The following is a 22,190-nucleotide window of genomic DNA, read 5'->3' on the forward strand; positions in this document are numbered from 1 at the left end:
AAGCTTTAAAAATATGTCTTTTGAAAATATTTGTACTGGATCCAAATGGATACTGGGGGAGCAGGAGGGTGCATGCGGCGGGTCGGATTGCAATATCAACCCTTGTGGTGATTTTAAAGACATGCAAGCTTGTGGAAGAGATGGTAACTGCATGGTGGGAACGAAACGTTTAATATCAAGCTCTGATCTTTGATTGTTTTCTGCTCTTGCTTGTCCTCAGATGCACTGCTCCGGGTGTGCTCTGTTGACCTCCTTAAAGACAGAAAAGGGCAAAATCGACTCGAGCATCACACAGATTGTTATCAGAGCGATCATCTTATCATCCGCAGAGGACAGTGTTTTCAGATGTGGGTTGAGCTGAGCCGAGCTTTTATTTCCAATAGAGACAAATTTCACCTGGAGCTGAAACTTGGTCAGTTAGCATCTTTTATGACAACCTCATGACAAACAGTTTATTATTTCACCCTCACTGGAATCTCTTGCTCTTCTGTGTGTTTCACAGGTCACATCCCATCCATCCGGGACGGCACTTATGTGATCGTTCCAATAGTGGAAGAATTCAAGAACGATTGCTGGGGGGCAAAGATTGTGGAAAAAGGACAAAACCGAATCAAACTGTGTGTGCACTCTGTTCCGACTGCTTGTGCTGGACGATACCAGCTCAGTGTCGTGACACACTGTCCAGGAGGAAGATTCACTTTACCTTATGTTCCTGAAAATGACATTTACATGCTGTTCAACCCCTGGTGTAAAGGTATGTTTCATTACACATCTAAAAATCAAACACACACACAAAAACAAATAATTACTTACTTCAACTAAATCTCTGTATCATTTATCAGATGACTGTGTATACCTGGATGAAGACTCAGAGAGAGCTGAGTATGTGCTGAATGATATGGGCAGAATCTACTATGGAACTAAGCAGCAGATTGGCTGCAGAACATGGAACTTTGGTCAAGTAAGAAACTAAAGTTTTACAAATTGTGCCGAACACAGTAATAGAAACTCAAGTCTGAGATTCTGATTTGTGGCCTGTAATGCGTAGAAAACTATTGCTAAAAGGGTAACTGGCTAAAATGTTTCCATATTTTCCTCCTCTTTTCTCTCTGATGTTTAGTTTGAGGAGGGAATCTTGTCTGCATGTATGTATGTGTTGGAGAAGAGCTGCACACCTTGCTCAGGATGGGGAAATCCCATTAACATTTCCAGAGTGCTGTCTGACATGGTGAGTCTTAATTTTCGTCTAATCAAGACCATGATTTGAAGTTGGAAAGCCTGACACAATGGTCTGATTTGCTTTGTTCTGAGTGCACTACATCTGCTTGAAGCTTTTTAATCATCTCTCCTTATCAGGTCATTGCCAACAAAGACTGTGGAGTGCTGGTGGGTAACTGGTCAAACTGCTATGGAGATGGAACTGCTCCGACATCCTGGTGCAGCAGCAGTGCCATCCTGAAACAGTACCACAAATGTGGAGGAATACCTGTCAAATATGGACAGAGCTTGGCCTTTGCTGGAGTTACCAACACACGTAAGAGTTCCTACAGACGAGGAGAAAATGTTTTATGATTGTAGATGTAATGCACTTATATTCTTCTTCTTTTTCTCATAGTGTTGAGGTGTTTGGGAATTCCTGCTCGTCCAGTTTCAAACTTCTGCTCTGCTCATGACACTGATGTTTGTCTGACATCTGACGTCTATTTGGATGAGAAATTCCAGCTGATCGATCACATGAATTGTAATTCAATCTGGTAAGTACTATTTTTGCAAACAAAGTTTTTACACTGTTGCATGTGTAGGCTATATGGCCTCTGAAATCGTACATTTTTGCTATCACTCTTTTCTGTTCCTTTAACTGGTTAATTTTCTCTTATGATATGATATGATATGATTTTATTTCTTTCATCTTCTCTTTCATGCAGGAACTACCACGTGTGGAATGAGGCCTGGATGACTCGGCCAGACCTGCCATCTGGTTTTGGAGGTTGGCAGGTGGTTGATTCTACTCCTCAACTCACCAGCCAGGGCTTCTCTCGCTGTGGTCCCACTTCAGTTGCTGCGATCCGCACAGGACAGACCTTCCTGAAGCATGATGTACCATTTGTTTTTGCTGAAGTGCGTCAGTTCCTTAATATTCTAGCATGAGCATTTTGACATTTATTTTCCATGTAAGCACAGGTGCTGTAGCAGTACTGTTGATTGTGTTTTAGGTGAACAATGACAGAGTCTACTGGCAGCAGAGAAATGATGGGACATTTGGTGTTGTCCACGTTGAAAAAAATGCAGTTGGTCACTGCATCAGCACCAAAGCTGTCGGCTCAGACAAACGCTTTGATATAACGCACCTCTACAAACACCCACGAGGTGAAATCTCACACATGTCAGTAAGGTAACAGTCACAATTAGGAAATGTTTTGAGGCTAAATGTTGACTTTATTAACATTTATCAGGTACGGAGGAAGAGCGTGTTGCTTTAGAAACAGCAATTCGTCATGGCTCCAAGCGGTGTAACTACTCATTGCCCTGTTCTGAGGATGTAACTGTTAAAGTCACCATACAGGGTGATGGACCAAGCGTGGGCAAAGATGCTGTGCTTTCCATCGTTTTGAAAAATACATGCAACTCACCTCGTACCGTCACCCTGTACAGTCAATTGGCAGCCACACACTATACCGGAGTCCATAATGCCTTAGTGAGGAAGAGCCAAATGAACATTGAGATGAAGGCCTGTGAGGGTAAGGCATGATAATCAACCCTGTATTGTAAGAGAAAGATTGCAACAGTTTTAAAAGTATACTTTAGTGTACTTAATTCAGTGTTTAACTCTTTGTTCTATAGTCCAGACTCTACCTTTGACCCTGCGATATGACGAGTATAAGAACCACCTAGTAGACCAGGCGGCCTTGATGCTCCACCTCTTTGGACATGTGGCTAAGACAAAGCAGATTCTCGAAACACAGTTCCAATTCAGACTGCGCACACCAGACCTTGTTATTTCTGTGAGTTTATTAACAGGTTCTTTTAAAATCTTCATGGGTTGCTAATGAACTAAAGGGTAACAATTACAAAATTATAGGTGGAAACTGACCATTGATTATGCCTAAATGTGTAAAATATTATTGCATGTAAAATTGTGATTTTTTTCCCCCTTTCAGCCAGTTTGTGATGCTGTTGTGGGTCAAGAAGTGCCAGTAAAAATCACATTTCAGAATCCATTTTCTTGCAGTATAAAGAATGTGATATTTCGTATTGAGGGTCTGGGAATGAAGCATGCCAGAATTGTTAACTATGGGTAAGATTAATTCAGCTCTTATCTTACAGTAATATTTACATTTACATTTGTGTTTGTATTTCTGCATCTATTAATTCTCTGTCATCCTCAGTGATATTGCAAGCCTGGCCACAGTGAACCTGACAGAGACATTTGTTCCAGTGCGGCATGGCACACATAAAATTCTGGCATCACTTGACTGTCCCCAACTCAATCAGGTGCATGGAGTTGCCAACATTACTGTTAAACAGTGAAATAGTATTTATTACATAAAGAGAAGAAATGGCCATTGCTTTGACCGTAAAACATGTTCATAATGATCTCATGATACATAGTTTTTTCATGTTGTTTTGTAAAAAATAAATTTAATTAAAATTGTTTTGACAACTCATTTTATGGTGGATATTCTTCATTTAGGTGTACTGTTAATTGTTGCCTCAGTATAAAAAATATAAATTATTTGATATAATAGTGGGTGAACTGAGAAACATTATTTATGAAAGTTTTGTCTACTATATGTTTCAGTACATTGAAATGATAATAACTGTATACATATAAACACCCATCTCTGTGTTTCAATATTTATAGTACAGCCATTATTGTATTCACAACAGAAGATAAGAGGACATACTTGTTTAATCTGAGAAATTTTATACTTTTATCCTAAATTAGCTCATTTCAAATTTGATGCCTGCTACAGGTTTCAAAAAAGTTTGCACAGGAAAATACTGAAAAAATCATGAAATTTTGAAAAGATGCAGAGAACTTCTAGCAAATTTTTAATTGACACCATGTCTGTAACATGATAGCTATAGCTGTAGAGAGGTAGAGTCTCTCAGAAGTAAAGACGGGCAGAGGCTCTCCAATCTGTGAAAGATGTGCAATACCTTAAAAACAATGTTCCTCAACATCAAATTGCAAAGGCTTGGCAAACCTCATCATCTACAGTGCATAATATTATCAAATGATCAAGAGAAACTGGAGAAATCTCTGTGTTTAAGGGACATGGCCGAAGACCTTTGTTAGATGCCTGTGGTCTTCTGACTCTCAGGCGACACTGCATCACTCATCTGCATGATTCTGTCATTAACATTACTAGATGGACCAAGGAGTACCTCCAGAAACCATTGTCAGTAAACACAATCCACCTAAACCAAAGCTCTATTATGAAAAAAGGAAGACATTATGTGAACATTTTATAAAAGAGCTGTTGTGTCCGGTGGACCAAAGCTCATTTAAAATGAACTGTTTCAAAGAGCAAAACTGTTATATTGTCAGAAGAGTCCAAATTGTACACTCTTATTGGTAATTACGAACGCAGAGTCCTTTGAGCTAAAAAGGAGAGAGACGTTCCAGTGTGTTATCAGTGTTCAATTCAAACATCTCTATGGTATGGGGGAGCATAAATGCACACAGTATGGGCAGCATGCATGAAAGGTATATAAAGGTTATAGAGCAACATATGCTCCCCTCCAGATGACTTGTATTTCAGGAAAGGCCTTGTGTATTTTAGCAGGACATCGCAAAACCACATACTGCAGCTATTACAGACATGGCTTGGTAGTAGAAGAGTCCAGTACTGAATTGGCCTGCCTGCAGTCCAGATCTTTCACTTATAGAGAACATTTGGCACATAATTAAACAAAAAATACGTCAAAGATGACCACAAACTCTTTAGAAGCTGGAAACTTATATCAGGTAAGAATGGAACCAAATCTCAACACCAAAACTTCTGAAACTCCTAAACTTGATGCCCAGATGTTTTTAAACTGTTTTGGAAAAAAAGAGGAAATGCCCACGTCCCAACTATTTTGAGACCTGTAGCAGCTATCGAATTAGAAATGTTATAAAAATCATGAAATAATATTGGCTTATGTAAGTAGAATTTTTTTTGTTTTCATTTTATTCAAATTTAAAAAATGTCCCAACATTTCTGGAATTTAGGTTGCATATTTATATATAAGCCTAAGCCCTAAATATTCAGTAATTCACATTCAAATTAGCGTCCAAAAACCAGACACTAACCAGACATCTATATTTGAAATTCTGGGTTTCGAAATATGATAAAAACCTGAAAAAGAGATAAATTTTACACTGTTAAATAAATAATTTCATATGTTGCATTTTCAAATGTAAGTAAAAGAAATTAATTGACTCTGTTTACAGACAGTCAGATGTTCATCATCTGAACATCTCAAAGCATGTAGGAGAACATAATAATTACGTAATTTTTTCTAGGTCAGCTCCAGTGCTGCTGAAAGAAAGAAAGAAAGAAAGAAAGACAGACAGACAGACAGACAGACAGACAGAGACAACCAATCATCTTATATTTGCGGAAACTTCTTTAAATTTAAATTTTATTCAAATTGTTATGTTGATCATATGAATTGACATAATAAAATAAAATGTGTACACCTATAACATAACTCAGAGTTCATTCTCTACTGATCAAAAGTCTGAACTTTTACTTTGAGGAATGCACACTCTTTGAACGTCTTCCATGCCCTTCGTCTTCCTCTGTATCTCCTCCTAGTGGTGACAGGCCTTCTCCTGTAGCAGAGCCCCGACTACCCCCTCCCAAGCCCTTCTCTGGAGATCCTAGTTCCTGCCAGGGTTTTCTCACCCAGTGCTCCCTCACCTTTGAGCTCCAACCCTCGAGCTTTCCCACAGATCGCTCAAAGATTGCTTACATTATCACCCTGCTCTCAGACAAGGCACTCTCCTGGGCCTCCGCAGTATGGCTATCCCAGGATCCCTGTTGTGAGGCTTCCAAACATCTGCTCACTCCCGTAGCACAGCAGAGTTTCGGACCATAGCAGCCTGCTTTCAGGGAGGGTTGTCCGAGCCCTCAGTCCCAAGTCCCGAGTCTCAAGAATTTATTGATCTGTCTCGAGTCCCCAGAGTTTATCATCATCTCAAAGCAGTGTTCAGCAAGTCCCAGGCTACCTCCTTACCACCTCACCACAGTTACGACTGTGCCATTGATCTACTCCCTGGTTCCTGTCCTCCCAGGGGTCAGATCTTCTCCTTGTCTTCCCCCGAGCGCTTAGCTATGGATAACTACATTAAGGAGTCTTTGGCAGCCGGCATCATACGTACTTCCACCATCTCTGGGCAACACTGTCATTCTAGTGGTAGTGGACCGGTTCTCTAAGGCTGCCCGGTTCATTCCTCTGCCCAAGCTTCCTTCCGCCAAAGAGACTGCTGAGCTCTTGATGAATCATGTCTTACGGGTATTTGGAATTCCCCTGGACATTGTCTCCAATCGTGGTCCCCTTTTCTCGTCTCGATTCTGGGGGGCCTTCTGCAAGCTTATTGCCTTACTGCAAGCTTCCTTTAGCCGTTCCTAGAGGAGGGGGTCCTGTCAGCATCCCACTCCCTGCAGTTGTTCTCCATGCCTCTAGAGGCCCCTGTGTTCCCCCCTGCCTTAGTTCTTCCTCGTGTGTCTTTGTTTAGTGATATCTAGTTCACCTGTGCCTTGTTTACCATTGGGTATTTAAGTTGTGATTTTCTCCTTTGTTCTTCACTTGGTTTTTGAGGTGTTACTGTGAGTTTCTGTCTTGTGTTAACTAGTCCCTCAAGCTACCTCTAAGTTCGGGTATTTTTTCTTTGTGCAATTTACTGGTTTTGTTTTCTCCCCTCGTGGAGTTTTTATTTTTCCAAGTACTTCTTTCTATTTGCTCTGTTAACTTTACCTCGTTCCAAGAAGAACTTTTGTTGGATTTGTTTTTTTTTGTGCAAAGATTTTTTATTAAATCTACCTTGCTTGGCGCTCAGCCTAAAGTGTTTCATTTGGGTTCCAATGCTACTCCCCTTGTGGCTAAGCGGTAAATCGCTTGACTACCACACCTGAGTTCAAGTTCGGGTTGTGACACTTACATTGCAGATCTGCATGATGACAGTATCTGTTCGCAGTATTGAATCCATGTACGACATCTCAACATGTTCATCAGAAGTCATTCCTCTAAACTGCATCTGTTGACAACAGAACCTGTTATACTTGAGCAATTAACAAATATTTTACAAAGAAATAAGTGCATATGCAGACAGAGGAAGATATGAAACTTCACATTAATTATACAATTACTAATTACACTAAGACTAGTACACACCCAGTGCATTAACACACTTACTATGCAAACCTGAAATGCATTTTGTGACAATGGCTCATATGTCCAGTTATCAGTTCAAGAGGAGTACTGCTCCAATTTATGCCACGTATAAAACAGTTTTTTAATAAAATATGTAATATTTTATTTTTACAGATGCTATGCATTTTGTTAAAAGTTTGAAACTTAGAAACTGCACAATTGCTACGCAATGTATTGAATGAGCCCCTAAAAAACATTAGGTGAACTAGTAAAAACTGGGCCATGACGGTTTTGCATGAGAATATTTTAGATGTTAATGCAGATGTTAATGTATATACAATCAAAAATATTATTTAGATGTCTGTTTTAACCTAATACAAAAAAATAAAATAAAAACAACTTTGAAGTGATTGTACCTTGATGTAGTACTATACATTTCTTTGAAACACATAAGTGAAAATATGAATTAACCACGAAATTAATACGCTCTTTGAAAAGACTGCCATAAATAATTGTACAGAAATAATTAAATTAATAATTAAAAATGCAGAAACTAATAAGTGTCCTTTTTGAAAATTTACCTTTTACAATATATGCATATATAAAATGTATTACATGCAAATTAAACCAGTGACCTTGCCATGACTATCTAGGCATTAGTATTTTGTCATCATTATAAATAAGCATTTTCTCCTTACTCTGGAATTTCTCAATTACAACTCTGTCAGTCTAAAACAATTAAACTAAGACATTAATTTGACTTAATTCCATGAAACGAACATTGAAACTCCTCCGAAATTCCTTTCTTCTTGCTCACAGAAGATGCGGATGGGGTGGAGATGGACACTGAGTATATATATCAAGGGCTGCAGTGGATGGATAAGCTGGTCAAAGCAGGACTTCACTTGCTTCAGTAAATCATCTTCTCTCTTCAGGTACTTGTTAATAACCAGGACAAGGAGAAAAACATGTAAGTAATCAAATTTTATGTTACTTTGTGCCTGTTATCTGCTTTTACTAAGTACATATTCATTGGTTTTAAAAATATTAAATAAGCTACAAGAAGGCAGTTAACAGTCTACATTGCTGTCTTATAAATGTAGCTTGAGAAGGAAGAAAAGGTTTATAAATCTTAATTTAATAATTTTAAAGCCTGGATTAATAAGGGGAAAGTTAATGATCCACCTGAACTTGTGAATGAGCAAACAATGATAGCGTTGTATTTTTTACTATTATTCTTCAAAATCTTCTTTATTACACAGGATGCCTTTCGTCAACAACCCATGCAAAAACCACTGCACCATTGGTCGCTTCCCACGTATTAATCTGCAGCCAGAGAACAGCTGGAAAGGAGCATGCTACACACCGGTTTGTGCTAACCCATGCTCAAACCCTTGTGCTAACCCATGCACAAACCTATCTGGTAACCCCTGGGCAAATGTTTACGTGAACCCATATGTAAATCCATGTGTTAACCCTTGCACTACTCCATACGCCACTCCATGTGTTACTCCTTGCACTACTCCGTATGCTACTACATTTGCTACTCCACATGTTGCTCCTTGCACCACTCCATACACTAATCCCTATGGTTTCGTCACTCCATGCCGTGATTACGAGAATAGAGAAGTCGTCATCAAGGAATGCATGGATGATTGCACAAGCAAACGGGTTTGTGAAGGCAATGGTAAGAGTTACAGTTCTTTGTCCCGCAATGCATAAGAGGAATTATTCTTACTCATAACAACCCTGAATAATCTGAATAATCTGAATAATTAATTACCCGTTTTGTGCTTTTTTCATTTTCTCAGATGCTGTCCTCCAGGTGAGTAAGGTTGACCTTCTCAAATGCAGGACTGGACAGAATCGTCAGGAGCATCACACACACTGTTTCCTTGATGATCGTCTCATCGTCCGCAGAGGACAGTGTTTCAATATGTGGGTTGATCTTTGCCGTCCATTCAATCCCAGTTGTGACAAGCTTCACCTGGAGCTCAAACTAGGTTAGTTTCTATATGACCTACGACAACAAAGGACATTCAGATACAGTATGTAGAGGAGGAACATGTGAGGAGCTAAACCAACATTTCTACCATCATTGAAATATCTTGTTCTTCTGTGTGTTTGACAGGTCACATCCCATCCATCCGGGACGGCACTTATGTGATCGTTCCAATAGTGGAAGAATTCAAGAAAGATTGCTGGGGGGCAAAGATTGTGGAAAAAGGACAAAACCGAATCAAACTGTGTGTGCACTCTGTTCCGACTGCTTGTGCTGGACGATACCAGCTCAGTGTCGTGACACACTGTCCAGGAGGAAGATTCACTTTACCTTGTGTTCCTGAAAATGACATTTACATGCTGTTCAACCCCTGGTGTAAAGGTATGTGTTTTATTATAATTTAAAATTACCATGAAGTTGAATATATGCTTAAAATGTAATGTTCTGTTTATCAGATGACTGTGTGTACCTGAGTGATGAGGCAGAGAGAGCTGAGTATGTGCTGAATGATATGGGCAAAATCTACTATGGAACTAAGCAGCAGATTGGCTGCAGAACATGGAACTTTGGTCAAGTAAGAGCCAGATGTTCACTCTTATATAAAAAAATTGCTTACACAGAAAAATAGGATCACAGGAAAACAGCACAAATTAGAAAACATATTTTGTTCTAGTCTGTAAGTAACACCAAAATTAATAAGTGTTTGCATTAAAAGTGTTATAACTTATTGGGGTTGCTGCTGGGAATTTGCTGGAAAATTTCTAATGAAGCATCTGAGATGCTATATATTATAGAACAAACTCTACTCTTAACATCATTTTCAGCATGACCAATGTTTCAATTGGCACTTTCCTCTCTCCTCTGTCTGATGTTTAGTTTGAGGAGGGAATCTTGTCTGCATGTATGTATGTGTTGGAGAAGAGCTGCACACCTTGCTCAGGATGGGGAAATCCCATTAACATTTCCAGAGTACTGTCTGATATGGTGAGTCTTCGTTTTCTTCTCAGCAATCCCCTTGATTTGAAGTTAGAAAGCCTGACACAATGGTCTGATTTGCTTTGTTCTGAGTGCACTACATCTGCTTGAAGCTTTTTAATCATCTCTCCTTATCAGGTCATTGCCAACAAAGACTGTGGAGTGCTGGAGGGTAACTGGTCAAACTGCTATGGAGATGGAACTGCTCCAGCATCCTGGTGCAGCAGCAGTGCCATCCTGAAACAGTACCACAAATGTGGAGGAATACCTGTCAAATATGGACAGAGCTTGGCCTTTGCTGGAGTCACCAACACACGTAAGAGTTCCTACAGCTGAGGAGAAAATGTTTTATGATTGTAGATGTAATTCACTTATATTCTTCTTCTTTTTCTCATAGTGTTGAGGTGTTTGGGAATTCCTGCTCGTCCAGTTTCAAACTTCTGCTCTGCTCATGACACTGATGTTTGTTTGACATCTGACGTCTATTTGGATGAGAAATTCCAGCTGATCGATCACATGAATTGTAATTCAATCTGGTAAGTACTATTTTTGCAAACAAAGTTTTTACACTGTTGCATGTGTAGGCTATATGGCCTCTGAAATCGTACATTTTTGCTATCACTCTTTTCTGTTCCTTTAACTGGTTAATTTTCTCTTATGATATGATATGATATGATTTTATTTCTTTCATCTTCTCTTTCATGCAGGAACTACCACGTGTGGAATGAGGCCTGGATGACTCGGCCAGACCTGCCATCTGGTTTCGGAGGTTGGCAGGTGGTTGATTCTACTCCTCAACTCACCAGCCAGGGCTTCTCCCGTTGTGGTCCCACCTCAGTTGCTGCAATCCGCACAGGACAGACCTTCCTGAAGCATGATGTGCCCTTCCTTTTCGCTGAAGTATGTTCATTTCTTTAATTTACTATTGTGTCATACATATTATAATGACATAGATTATAATGACATATAACTTATGGTTCCTGTTTGTCTCTGTGTGTTCTAGGTGAACAATGATAAAGTTTACTGGCAGAGGAAATGTGATGGTACATTTGGTGTTGTCCACGTTGAGAAGGATGTAGTAGGTCACTGCATCAGCACCAAGGCTGTTGGCTCAGATCAACGTGTGGATATCACAAACCTCTACAAACACCCACTTGGTAAAAACCTCATGTGTGACTCTTAAAACGTTTGGTTCATCTGTGTTAGCATCTCCTCTGTGTTTTATTCCTCTGAAATTTTTCCTTTTACATTCATTGATCAGGTTCTTCTGAGAAGTGCACTGCTTTGGAAACAGCTCTTCGTCATGGCTCCAAGAGGTGCACATACCCACTGCCCTGTGCTGAGGATGTTGTCTGTGAAGTCAACCTGAAAGGGGATGGACCATGTGTGGGCAAAGATGCTGTGCTTTGCATCAATCTGAAAAACAAATGCAGCTCACCTCGTAGCGTCACCCTCTACAGCCAGGCTGCAGCCATGTACTACACGGGAGTCAGGAAGACCTTCCTGAAGAAAGACCATACATGCATTGAGCTCAAGCCTTCTGAATGTGAGAAATTATAAAGTTTTGTAACACCTGCAATAGATGCGACCACCCAGTTGCTATAATTTAGTTTAAAAAGACTCGAATGTTCATTCAATATTTGTCACATTTTCCCACAAATAGGCAGACCTATGGAATGGACCCTGAGTTATGACGAGTATAAGGAACACCTGGTGGATCATGCCTCACTGATGCTCAACCTCTTTGGACACGTGGCTCAGACTAAGCAGGTTCTGGCCACCCAGTACAACTTCAGACTGCGCACACCAGACCTTGTTATCGCCGTGAGTTTAAAATTACAGTTCAACTGCTTAATCTTTTGATTGCTTGAAGTCATTTAGTGCTAAATTGTCTTGTATGTGGTTCTTCTCAGCCTGTTTGTGATGCTGTCTTGGGTCAAGAAGTGCCAATCAAAATCACTTTCCAGAATCCACTGCCTTGTGTCCTGAAGAACACCATATTCCGCTTTGTGGGACTTGGACTGCAGCATGCCAGAGTCATCAACTATGGGTAAAATTAATTTAGTTAACTGCTCAATTTAATTTTCAAATATATAAATTATATTTAATTATGAACATTATAAACAATAACATTATACATATAACAATAATAAACTCTGTATCTGTTGCTAAACCATTTGTAATTCATGTAAAAAACACAATTTAATAAAGAAAATAACATTTCTTTCTTTTACAGTGACATTGCAGGACATGCCACAGTGTGCCTGACGGAGAAGTTTATTCCCAAATGTCATGGCCCACAGAAACTCCTGGCATCATTCAATTGTCCTCAGCTCACTCAGGTGCATGGGTTCACCAACATTGTTGTCAAGCAGCACTAAAAAAATAATTTTGGAAATAAAGTGCTGTTGACTAAAAGCAGCAGTAAAACCTGCAATATGTGTTTCACATGATTGATTTGCAAACATATCTCCTACAATGCACTAATGTTAAAGTTGAAATGTCTGTGCTGTTATTAAAGAAATCATCTGATTAAAAATGTATTAAAAATGCCTTTGTTGTTTTATGTCGATTATTTTCTAAATGTAGAATTATTGTTGTGTGCTGCCTAAGCATTTAGAAAAATAAGAATAATTGCATCTGTTTGATAGGTGCTTATGAGTCTAAAACTAGTGCATGATATCTGGACCATCGAAAAGATAATAATATTTAGGGTCGGTTAGCTTACTTACAAAATGTCGTCCATTACTAATTACAAATTGCACAATAAAAATGTTGTTTGTAATGTAATCTATTATATGACACATTTTAGTAAATTTAAATTCATTTATTAAAAATATGAAGTGAATTAAACATTACATTAATATAAACTTTCCTAAAGTTTTTTTAAGAAACTGCAGAGGCATTAAATGTTCAATAAAAATATATTTTTTAAAAATACTTGTTAAAAAATAAAACAAATGTGACCATTTGGTGATGAAAAGATGAAATGAAAAGATTGAGAAAAAGGATTAGGGAAAGTTGCAAATTAATCATTTATTGCTATTGCGTAGATATGTTATCATGTAATTAATAGAAAAGTAACTGTGGTCTTATTATGAGCATTTAATTAAAAATTTTACTTAACATTTTGGAACCTGATTTTATAATCCAGATTATATGTGATCAGTTACTACCCAGCACTTCTAATAATCAAAAATGGAGTGTGCCTACTGCATGTAGCAATAACAGTCAAATGATAAAATTAATATAGAATCCCACCCGTCTCTTTGTCATTTACAGCAGGTGCATATTCTGTAGGCAGTGGGTTGGCCAATAAATGTAAGCATTAACATTTAATTTTGTGTCACTCACATAAATCTATTGAAGTGATACAGATAAATTGTGGTCCAAAATTCCACACTGAAAACCTGATATTCAAAATCTCATTAAAATATGAAAAAAGGAGGAGGAGAAGAAGAAAATAAGTAGCTTCACACTTTGTCAATTTGTTACACCTTTACACTTTTATCCTCTAAATGAGCTCATTTTAATTTTGATGCCTGCTAAAGTTCTCAAAGTTGTCTTGGGGGCAATAATGGGTTAAATTCAGCTGGGGGGAACAGCTAACTACCAAATAAAGAGTTACTCCACCCCAAAATGAAATGTTTGCCATTAATCACTTACCCCCATTTTGTTCCAAACTCGTAAAAGCTCTCGGAACACAATTTTGGATATTTTTGGATGAAAACCACGAGGCTGTCCCATTGACTGCCAAATAATTCTCTGTCAAGGTCCAGAAAGTATGAAAGACTGCAGTATCAATCTTTCTCTTATAGAGAACATTTGGCACATCATTAAACAAAAAATATGTTAGAGATGAGCACAAACTCTTTAGCAGCTGGAAACCTATATCAGACAAAGAAACAGGACCAAATCTCAACACCAGAAACTCATAAGATTGATGCCCAGACGTCTTCAAACTGTTTTGAAAAAGATGTACACCATGGTAAACAAGCCCCGTCGTGACCTGTAGCAGCCATCACATTTAAATTGAGCTAATTTTGTGCATAAAAATGTACAAAACGTTGTGCATAAAAATTTTTCAGTTTAAACATTTGTTATGTTATCTATGTTCTATTGTGAATAAAATAGTTGCTTATCCGATTTGAAAATATTTTCGTTTTCATTTTATTCAAATTTAAAAAACATCCCAACATTTCTAGAATTTGGGTTGCATTACTTATACCCTAATAATAGCACTTTCGCCTTGATGTATGAAGTCATTCCTCTCTGTTTATAACAATATTGCCGATGAACAATGACTTTACATGACTTGAGTGAAATTAGTTGATGCTGTCAGAGCAAGACATGAAACTATACATACCTTTTACAATGAATGATTACTGAATTAATTACTTAAGTAGGACTAGTACACACCCAGTGCATTAACACATACTATACTAACCTGAAACACATAGTAATGATGGCTCACATGTACAGCTATCAGTTCAAGAGGAGTTAATCTGTTCTACTGCCCTAATTAATGCCACGTATAACATGGTGTCACCAAATGTGTCATATTTTTTTTTTTTGTTGCTATGCATTTTGGTAAATATTTAAAACTCTGAAACTGCATGACAGTTATAAACCAATGTATTGTATGTGCCCTAAAAAAATTGGTGCACTAGTAAAAACTATGTTATGACTATTTCGCTAAAATAATATTTTTAAACTTTAAGTAGCAAATGATCATGTTTTGCAATTAAATAGATCATTTTCCAAGAAGAATTTTCCAAGTTGTAAGAATGTCTGCCTTTACCTATAATGGATATAACAAAAAAAAAGTAGAAATGTATAGTGAAACTGCAAAAAAATATAAAAATATACAGAAATTATATTAAAAGAGAATAGTATAATTAAAGGAATAGTTCTCCCAAAAATAAAAATTCTGTCAATATTTAAAAGATTTAACCCTTGAGTAGTTCCAAATCTGTATGAATTTTTTTGTTCTGCTGAACACAAAGGAACACATTTTGAAGAAAGTTTGTAACCAGGCTGTTTTGGGTCACCATTGACTTCCATAGTATTTTTTTCCTACTATGAAAGTAAATGGTGACCCAAAATAGATTGGTTGCAGACTTTTTTTTCAAGATATCTTCCTTTGTGTTTAGCAGAACAAAGAAATTCATATAGGTTTGAAACTACTCAAGGGTGAACAAATTATAAAAGAATAACATTTTTTTAGTTAACTATTCCTTTAATTAAATATGCATTTGAACCTTTTAAAGGATTATTTCGGAATTAAACCAATGACCTTGCCATGACTAGTTTGGTATTAGTATTTTGTCATCATTATAAATAAGCTTTCTCTCCTTACTCTGGAATTTCTCAATTACAACTCTGTCAGTCTAAAACAATTAAACTAAGACATTAATTTGACTTAATTCCATGAAACTGAACATTGAAATTGAATTATGTCACTCACCGAAAATCCTTTGCGGAGATGTGGATGGGGTGGAGATGGACACTGAGTATATATATATCAAGGGCTGCAGTGGATGGATAAGCTGGTCAAAGCAGGACTTCACTTGCTTCAGTAAATCAACTCTTCAGGTACTTGTTAATAACCAGGACAAGGACTAAAACATGTAAGTAATGATTTTATGTCATTTTAATAAACCACAACAAGAAGTAGACTGTCTGATAAAGGTAAAATGCTATCTAATGAAAGTAGCTTGAAAAAGATTATAAATCATCCACCTGAACTTGTGCATGAGCAAACAATGATAATGTTGTATTTTTTACTATTATTCTACAAAAACTTCTTTATTACACAGGATGCCTTTCGTCAACAACCCATGCAAAAACCACTGCACCATTGGTCGCTTCCCACGTATTAATCTGCAGCCAGAGAACAGCTGGAAAGGAGCATGCTACACACCGGTTTGTGCTAACCCATGCTCAAACCCTTGTGCTAACCCATGCACAAACCTATCTGGTAACCCCTGGGCAAATGTTTACGTGAACCCATATGTAAATCCATGTGTTAACCCTTGCACTACTCCATACGCCACTCCATGTGTTACTCCTTGCACTACTCCGTATGCTACTACATTTGCTACTCCACATGTTGCTCCTTGCACCACTCCATACACTAATCCCTATGGTTTCGTCACTCCATGCCGTGATTACGAGAATAGAGAAGTCGTCATCAAGGAATGCATGGATGATTGCACAAGCAAACGGGTTTGTGAAGGCAGTGGTAAGAGTTACAGATCTTGGTCCCGCAATGCATAATAGGAATTATTCTTACTCATAACAATGATCCGTTTGATAATTGATTACCCGTTTTCTGCTTTTTTCATTTTCTCAGATGCTGTCCTCCAGGTGAGTAAGGTTGACCTTCTCAAATGCAGGACTGGACAGAATCGTCAGGAGCATCACACACACTGTTTCCTTGATGATCGTCTCATCGTCCGCAGAGGACAGTGTTTCAATATGTGGGTTGATCTTTGCCGTCCATTCAATCCCAGTTGTGACAAGCTTCACCTGGAGCTCAAACTAGGTTAGTTTCTATATGACCTACGACAACAAAGGACATTCAGATAAAGTATGTAGAGGAGGAACATGTGAGGAGCTAAACCAACATTTCTACCATCATTGAAATATCTTGTTCTTTTGTATGTTTCACAGGTCACATCCCATCCATCCGGGATGGCACTTATGTGATCGTTCCAATAGTGGAAGAATTCAAGAAAGATTGCTGGGGGGCAAAGATTGTGGAAAAAGGACAAAACCGAATCAAACTGTGTGTGCACTCTGTTCCGACTGCTTGTGCTGGACGATACCAGCTCAGTGTTGTGACACACTGTCCAGGAGGAAGATTCACTTTACCTTGTGTTCCTGAAAATGACATTTACATGCTGTTCAACCCCTGGTGTAAAGGTATGTGTTTTATCTAATTCTGAAACCTGAATGTATAACAATTAAACAGAATGTGGAAAGAACTTAATGAATCTGTTCCATTTAAAGTTAAATGTTCTCTTAATCAGATGACTGTGTGTACCTGAGTGATGAGGCAGAGAGAGCTGAGTATGTGCTGAATGATATGGGCAAAATCTACTATGGAACTAAGCAGCAGATTGGCTGCAGAACATGGAACTTTGGTCAAGTAAGACCTAAACTTTCACTAATTTGTTAGAAAAGTGCCAAATTAGTTACACTGTGAACTCATTGATGTGACAAGAAAAAGGCACAAAAATACTCTACCAGATCCTATGTTACAAGGTTGTGCAATTAAAAGTGCTGGAACCTAGTTGTGGTTACTCCTGGATGAGGCATCTGAAAGAGAATTCCACTGAACAACCTTTACAATACAACATTTTAAAACACAAAAGAGCATGAGTCTCTAATATCCTCTCTCTTCTGTCTGATTCTTAGTTTGAGGAGGGAATCTTGCCTGCATGTATGTATGTGTTGGAGAAGAGCTGCACACCTTGCTTAGGATGGGGAAATCCCATTAACATTTCCAGAGTGTTGTCTGACATGGTGAGTCTTCATTTTCTTTTTATCAGCAGCATCATTTAATGATGGAAAGACTTTAAAAGGATCTGATTTGTTCTCTTCTAGTGTGGTACTTTTGCATGAAACTTCCTGTGATCAAAGTAAATTGTTTTAATCATATTTGCTTATCAGGTCATTGCCAACAAAGACTGTGGAGTGCTGGTGGGTAACTGGTCAAACTGCTATGGAGATGGAACTGCTCCGACATCCTGGTGCAGCAGCAGTGCCATCCTGAAACAGTACCACAAATCTGGTGGAATACCTGTCAAATATGGACAGAGCTTGGCCTTTGCTGGAGTCACCAACACATGTAAGAGTTCCTACAGACGAGGAATGTAACATAAAATGTTTTATAATTGTAGATGTATTGTACTTATATTCTTCTTCTTTTTCTCGTAGTGTTGAGGTGTTTGGGAATTCCTTCTCGTCCAGTTTCAAACTTCTGCTCTGCTCATGACACTGATGTTTGTTTGACATCTGACGTCTATTTGGATGAGAAATTCCAGCTGATCGATCACATGAACCGTGATTCAATCTGGTATGTGTCATTACCATTTGCGATGTCCTAGTTTTTCTTCTGAATGTGCATGAAGTTCCATTTCTTTCATCTTCTCTTTCATGCAGGAACTACCACGTGTGGAATGAGGCCTGGATGACTCGGCCAGACCTGCCATCTGGTTTTGGAGGTTGGCAGGTGGTTGATTCTACTCCTCAACTCACCAGCCAGGGCTTCTCCGTTGTGGTCCCACCTCAGTTGCTGCGATCCGCACAGGACAGACCTTCCTGAAGCATGATGTGCCCTTCCTCTTTGCTGAAGTACGATAATTCCTTTAATTTAGCATTCCATCATACAGAAATTAACATATAATCCCTTGTGATTCCTGTTTGTCTCTGTGTGTTCTAGGTGAACAATGATAAAGTTTACTGGCAAAAGAAAAACAATGGTACATTTGGTGTTGTCCATGTTGAGAAGGATGTAGTAGGTCACTGCATCAGCACCAAGGCTGTTGGCTCAGATCAACGTATAGATATCACAAACCTCTACAAACATCCACTTGGTAAAAACCATACCATTACAACACTTTGAACCATGGTGCTTATAAAAAATAATGAAGGCTGGCATCTCTCTTGTGATTCATCCCTCTCTAAATTTTCCTTCTATTTTCATTGATCAGGTTCTTCTGAGAAGTGCACTGCTTTGGAAACAGCTCTTCGTCATGGCTCCAAGAGATGCACATACCCACTGCCCTGTGCTGAGGATGTTGTCTGTGAAGTCAACCTGAAAGGGGATGGACCATGTGTGGGCAAAGATGCTGTGCTTTGCATCAATCTGAAAAACAAATGCAGCTCACCTCGTAGCGTCACCCTCTACAGCCAGGCTGCAGCCATGTACTACACGGGAGTCAGGAAGACCTTCCTGAAGAAAGACCAGACATGCATTGAGCTCAAGCCTTCTGAATGTGAGAAATTATAAAGTTTTGTGAAAGTTGCAATATATGAGACCACCTGGTTGGTATAGTGTAGTTTACGGGTAAAAAAACTTGTTCAGTTTTAGTCTTGTTTCCCCACAAATAGGCAGACCTATAGATTGGACCTTGAGTTATGACGAGTATAAGGAACACCTGGTGGATCATGCCTCACTGATGCTCAACCTCTTTGGACATGTGGCTCAGACTAAGCAGGTTCTGGCCACCCAGTACAACTTCAGACTGCGCACACCAGACCTTGTTATCGCCGTGAGTTTAAAATTACAGTTCAACTGCTTAAACTTTTGATTGCTTGAAGTCATTTAGTGCTAAATTGTCTTGTATGTGGTTCTTCTCAGCCTGTTTGTGATGCTGTCTTGGGTCAAGAAGTGCCAATCAAAATCACTTTCCAGAATCCACTGCCTTGTGTCCTGAAGAACACTGTATTCCGCTTTGTGGGACTTGGACTGCAGCATGCCAGAGTTGTTAACTATGGGTAAAATTAACTTAATTAATTGGTCACTTAATTAAGCATGATTGTTGCTTTATTTTGTACTTTAAAAATGTTTAAAACAAAATATTTAAAAATGCATTTGTAAGTGTAAATAGTATTTAATAATCCTTATTTCTTTTACAGTGATATTGCAGGACATGCCACAGTGTGCCTGACGGAGAAGTTTATTCCCAAATGTCATGGCCCACAGAAACTCCTGGCATCATTCAATTGTCCTCAGCTCACTCAGGTGCATGGGTTCGCCAACATTGTCGTCAAACAGCACTGTTAAATCAAGCAAATAACTAAAACAGAGAAAATATACACTGGGAAGAAAGTTGTTGACTACCTGTAACAGTTCCGCTTTCCAATCTGTATTTCACATGAATAATTTACAAACAGCTTGACTGTGGTATTTGTGGTACCTTTTCTCTAAATTTCAGCGTTTGTTCATTCTCTTGATTAGCAATTTTTCTTTGTTCTGTAAGAGTGGGATATGGAATTAGTAATTAATTCCTCTGCAGATTATGATCATGCCTGATATATAATATGCAATGAAGTGTCCATGTCTAAGTTATATTAATTATATCGTAGAGACATTTTGGTTTTATCTTAAATTCTACATTCTTATCTACATTCTACATTCTTACCTTTGAAACTAATCATGTTTGCTCTGTTGTTAATCTTGTCTCAATGCAGCCTCAGCAATAAAAATAATAAAAAAAATAACCATATTGAATCATGTGTGTTCAATATATGGAATTCTTATTTATTTTAAATATATATAAATATATTTAAAAGATTGAGTGTCAATTCGCTTTTAGAATTTTGCAGCATATATAGTTAAGACAGAATATAATTTAAATGATTGATTATACTGCAAGTCTAATTATAAAAGCTCCAGTTTGTAACTTTTTGGACCAAAAATGATCCAAAATCAATATCTGAGCAAGCACACAAGCAGTCAATTACATCTGTAAACACAAAAATCTTGCATTGCAGGACTGAGTATCATTAAAAAAATTTATATTGATACAGATACTTTGAGTTTGATACCAGTTCCTGAGCGATACCTTTTTTGAAACCCATTTTATGAAATCAGTTTTAACAAGATTACATCAACTCAAAAAATAGTTACATAATTAAATAGTATTAATTAAGTTCAAATAGTTTTCGGTTTTGGACTCTTTTGTTGTTGTTTTTGTTGTGTGCCATGTGTCCCATGTGACCTTTAGTTAATTGTCTTTATTGTCTTCAGCTGTTTCTTGTTAATTTAGTCATTCACGTTGTATATTTAAGTCCTGTGTGTTTGTATTCAGTTTGTCCGATCGTGGAGGTTATTACGTGTGGTTTTTGTTCTGCCTGCATATTATTGTTTTGTCCGTTTGAAGAGGATTACAACTATTTAAGTTCATTTATTTTTATCGAGTGCTCCTTCATGCTAAACCACACCCTGACACTCAGGCAGAATTATAATTTCCACAGATTTACTAACATTAGGAGCTTCAAGATGTCTGACTGTATTTTCTATAATGTCTATATTATAGAAAATACAGTCATAATACAGAAATAATATTTTTCAGCAACTTTACATGACCAAAACACATGTTAGACTGCAATCAGAAGTTGTTACAAACACTTGGTGGTGGTTTGAAGTAAGCTTTGAGTAAATTCAGAATTTAAATTGTATTTATTGTCTTATGGGGCATTATGTTATAATGTGCAGGGTTGTTTAGTAGCCTATCTGAAAAGTCAGTGGAAATGTCAGTATGGACGAGGATTCATTTTTGTTTGAAAACAAAACGACACCAGTAATGTAGCCTTTTAAGGGTTGCTTTCACACACTGCTTTCACCGCATGTGGGTACACATGGTGGATAGCTGCAGTACAGGTCATAAACCCACCCTTTATATATATATATATATATATATATATATATATATATATATATATATATATATATATATATATATATATATATATATATATATACCTAGATGCATCATTGGCAACTGGTTCTATGGTCCATGATATTAAAGCCGTCCGCCATATTGTAGCGATCTGATTTGACGTCATTCACCATAGTAATCAATCAATATTTGAAAGATGCCACAATCCTGCACAGAATATCTCAACAGTTCTGTGCAAACCTACGTCTAGTATGCCTATGGCTTGGTTTTCCATAGTGTCCAACTTAAAGTGCATTGGACTGCATTGGTGCACAAGATGGCATCGATGAGCTTCGGCAAGACAAGTGTGTGCATACTTAGTTCCGGTCTTGCTTCTTTCGCATTTGCTGTAAGGGAAACTTCATACAAAATTTGCCTAGAACTTTCAAATGTAC

General features: G+C 38.0%; 2 protein-coding genes and 1 pseudogene across 2 annotated transcripts; all 3 read left to right on the plus strand.

Moving 5' to 3' along the window:
- The first annotated feature begins 345 nt into the window (after positions 1 to 345).
- Positions 346 to 3,047, plus strand: LOC122332727 (protein-glutamine gamma-glutamyltransferase K-like). The gene is made up of 10 exons (XM_043230097.1): positions 346 to 412; positions 503 to 754; positions 843 to 961; positions 1,121 to 1,228; positions 1,357 to 1,534; positions 1,616 to 1,754; positions 1,926 to 2,118; positions 2,214 to 2,367; positions 2,454 to 2,738; positions 2,842 to 3,047. The coding sequence occupies exons 1-10, from the start codon at positions 346 to 348 to the stop codon at positions 3,045 to 3,047; spliced, it is 1,701 nt and encodes a 566-aa protein (XP_043086032.1).
- Positions 3,048 to 8,628: 5,581 nt separating this feature from the next.
- LOC122332862 (protein-glutamine gamma-glutamyltransferase K-like) lies at positions 8,629 to 12,885 on the plus strand. The gene is made up of 13 exons (XM_043230304.1): positions 8,629 to 9,052; positions 9,177 to 9,368; positions 9,497 to 9,748; positions 9,823 to 9,941; positions 10,244 to 10,351; positions 10,481 to 10,658; positions 10,740 to 10,878; positions 11,050 to 11,242; positions 11,346 to 11,499; positions 11,604 to 11,888; positions 12,006 to 12,166; positions 12,256 to 12,392; positions 12,579 to 12,885. The coding sequence occupies exons 1-13, from the start codon at positions 8,629 to 8,631 to the stop codon at positions 12,721 to 12,723; spliced, it is 2,487 nt and encodes an 828-aa protein (XP_043086239.1). The 3' UTR covers positions 12,724 to 12,885.
- A 3,277-nt stretch (positions 12,886 to 16,162) lies between these two features.
- On the plus strand, positions 16,163 to 20,138 carry LOC122332728 (annotated as a pseudogene).
- Positions 20,139 to 22,190: the final 2,052 nt, after the last annotated feature.

The sequence above is a fragment of the Puntigrus tetrazona genome, unplaced genomic scaffold, assembly GCF_018831695.1.
Source record: "Puntigrus tetrazona isolate hp1 unplaced genomic scaffold, ASM1883169v1 S000000148, whole genome shotgun sequence".
NCBI classification, from domain to species: Eukaryota; Metazoa; Chordata; class Actinopteri; order Cypriniformes; family Cyprinidae; genus Puntigrus; species Puntigrus tetrazona.